The sequence below is a fragment of the Spinacia oleracea genome, chromosome 3 (genome assembly GCF_020520425.1).
Source record: "Spinacia oleracea cultivar Varoflay chromosome 3, BTI_SOV_V1, whole genome shotgun sequence".
Taxonomy (NCBI): domain Eukaryota; kingdom Viridiplantae; phylum Streptophyta; class Magnoliopsida; order Caryophyllales; family Amaranthaceae; genus Spinacia; species Spinacia oleracea.
Genome location: NC_079489.1, coordinates 58,450,335 through 58,453,243, shown reverse-complemented (window position 1 = coordinate 58,453,243; position 2,909 = coordinate 58,450,335). Strand labels below are relative to the sequence as shown.

Sequence of the window (2,909 nt, the reverse complement as noted above, 5' to 3'; positions counted from 1 at the left end):
AAGGGAACCTACGGCCGTCGTGGTCAAACATAATTGCACTCCCTTTATGTCACGATAACCGGGTTTTGTCAGTTTTTCTCATTGTCGTTAAAAACTGAATGGCGACTCCTATATTACTAGTCAATTGGGTGTATACTCACAGGAAATCCAATTACACTTGATTGAATAAAAAGAATCGTCAAACCCACGAGGGACGAGGTCACGCATTAGCCTCGCGCTTTTTCGACCCCCTCACACTAGGTACCTTAAATCAATCTAAATAAGATAATCACGATCGATTTAGTATTATGTGTTGCATATTGCTAAAATCAATTCAGAATAGTTTAATAGTTTAACGCGCGCATGTCCCTTCAATTATTTATGCTAAGCTAGTAAGGATAACCTGCCTCTGGAGTATTATCGATGAGCACTCCTCTCGGTAGTTACAGTCCCTCGAACTCTCAATCTCTGCCCTGCGGGTGTACGTTGAGCGATCCCCATACCAGGGATCACAAGGGAACCTATGGCCGTCGTGGTCGAACATAATTGCACTCCCTTTATGTCACGATAACCGGGTTTTGTCAGTTTTTCTCATTGTCGTTAAAAACTGAATGGCGACTCCTATATTACTAGTTGATTGGGTGTAAACTCACAGGAAATCCAATTACACTTGATCTAACAACGTCACGCCCACGAGGGACGAGGTCACGCATTAGCCTCGTGCTTTTTCGACCACCTCACAGCCTATTTTTCGCAAAAACCGATGCACGCACAGACGACACAAAAGAAGCTAAGTACAAATATGCAATAATATGTACAAAAGTTTGTAGCACGATACGAAAAATAATACATGTCCAAACTAGCAAATGCATGTATACGGCCTACTGAGGCCCATCCTCATCGCCATGGGCACCACCACTCGTGTCAGCACCTTGCGAATCGTGCAGATCGACCATCAAACAGGGTCTCGAACTGAGAGGAATCCTAACTCTGCGTCTGCGGCGCGGGCACCCACCCAGCACGGAAGGGCTGCTGAAACGGCTGAGGCTGGCAACTAGTCTGGAATGGCGGAAAAGAAGGAGCCTGTCAACCCATCTGAGACTGTGGCACCCCAAATGGCCCAGTGTAACTCCTCCTAGGCCCAGTTGGTGGCGGCACAGCTCTCTGACCCAGACCAGCATCTGAAAAGCGCGGTCTAGCATTCGATTCGGAAGCGCCACGATCGCCCTCAAAAGAATGTCGATCCCTCCGAGGAGTTCGCACCGTCTCCTGCATATGGGCCTGCGAGACGACAGTCTGCGAAATTCAAACACAAGTCAGCACATAAATAAACAACTGATAAACTAGAGTAAAGTGGTCAGGCACCATACCTGAGTCGAGTTCGGGTTGCTGCAGGAAAGAGCCGCCCGAGCCGAGGACAACGCGACCTTTAGCTGGTTAACTACGCGCACTACCTGGTTGACCACCCTAGCAGGCACCTGAACCGAAAAATGTCAGCAATCCTGCATGTAAGAATTAGAAAGTATACAATAAGTATGATTGCCAAGAGAACGAATGCCATACCATAGGAACGTCCGCAGGGACCAACGGGTGAGATCCCTCCTCATCAGGGATCACAAGCACCTCCTCCATGATCCTAGACCCGCCCGCTGTGGTATAATGGATCATGCAATCAGGCGGCACCCAACCGCCGAGATCAGTAGGCCCAGGCCGCAACACAGACAAACAACAAGTCAGAACACAACAAAAGAGTAAAAAAACGCGTGCATGAAATCCAAGGATTACACGTACCTCGACGACCGGAGGAAGCAAGATCCCGAGCCGCACAAAGTCAGGATAGATGTGGTCAAGCATCACCAGCTCGCCCGCAGGCATACCCCGTCGCAGTACCGCCCGACGACTAGCAAGGATGCCTGTAGGGCGCAACATACTAGAAGGCGACGACTAGGGCACCCGTGTAAGCTCAGTGGTCTGCCGGAGTACCCGCTCCCCTAAGAATCAGGCAGGACCCTGGTACAGAATCTAGCACCGAGATTGGCGTCGAGCCTACCCTAGCAGTAGGCCACAGGGTAACCCCCGGCCACTCTACCAGACCGAGGGGAAAAGAACGGTAGGCGCTCAAAAGCCCACAACTGCAGGAAAAAACAGTAAAACAGGATAAGTAAGCACACAGCTCATTTAGCACTCCTAAATGATAATACCAAACACGTACCTCAATGAGTCGGCACGACGCACAGAGAAATAGGCCTCTTAGGCCTATCTTGACCGTCAAGAACTCGCACAGCCACATTGTAACACCCCGACAATTCCCTTTTTCTAAAATAACCCTTTTTATAAATATAACTATAGAGAATTATCAAAATATTATCGCCCGTGTGAAAACGTAACGGCTTATTTAGAATTTTGTAGTGGAAAACATAAAACTAACTTTTAGGTTTATAAATAATTGATTACATATTAAATCCAAAAACCAATCAACGAAAACAAGGAAGTATAAATAATACGACAAGTTTCAAGTCCAAATTAACAAACCAAGTCACTTAGCAAAACAAAAATAAATACAAGCTCTCTAATCCCGATCCAAATGATGCATCATCTTCAAACCTGTAGATGGCAACGCTTATTGATCCCTAGAGACTGCTCACCAAAAATGGGTCATCACAAGATCAATAAGGCATAGCCATGATCAACACACACAAACAAAGCACGTAATCAGCAAAGCTGAGTACTACATACTAAAACAATAACAAGCCTAACAAGATACTATTAAACGAACAACCCTAACATGACACTAATAAAACATAGGAAAAATTACTTTAAATAATCCAACCTTTTGTCGATTTTCCGTTAATAATCCAACATTTAAATTATTATCTAATAATCCAACCTTTGCACCCCATTTACTTCTATTGCACCCAAGTTACCGGGAA

At 45.8% G+C, this 2,909-nt stretch overlaps 1 protein-coding gene across 1 annotated transcript; it reads right to left on the bottom strand.

Annotated features, from left to right (window-relative positions):
* Positions 1 to 807: 807 nt before the first annotated feature.
* Positions 808 to 2,102, bottom strand: LOC130469040 (uncharacterized). Its single transcript, XM_056838055.1, has 3 exons — positions 1,543 to 2,102; positions 1,350 to 1,457; positions 808 to 1,275 (listed from the first exon to the last, which is right to left on the bottom strand). The coding sequence occupies exons 1-3, from the start codon at positions 1,906 to 1,908 to the stop codon at positions 1,066 to 1,068; spliced, it is 684 nt and encodes a 227-aa protein (XP_056694033.1). The 5' UTR covers positions 1,909 to 2,102; the 3' UTR covers positions 808 to 1,065.
* Positions 2,103 to 2,909: the final 807 nt, after the last annotated feature.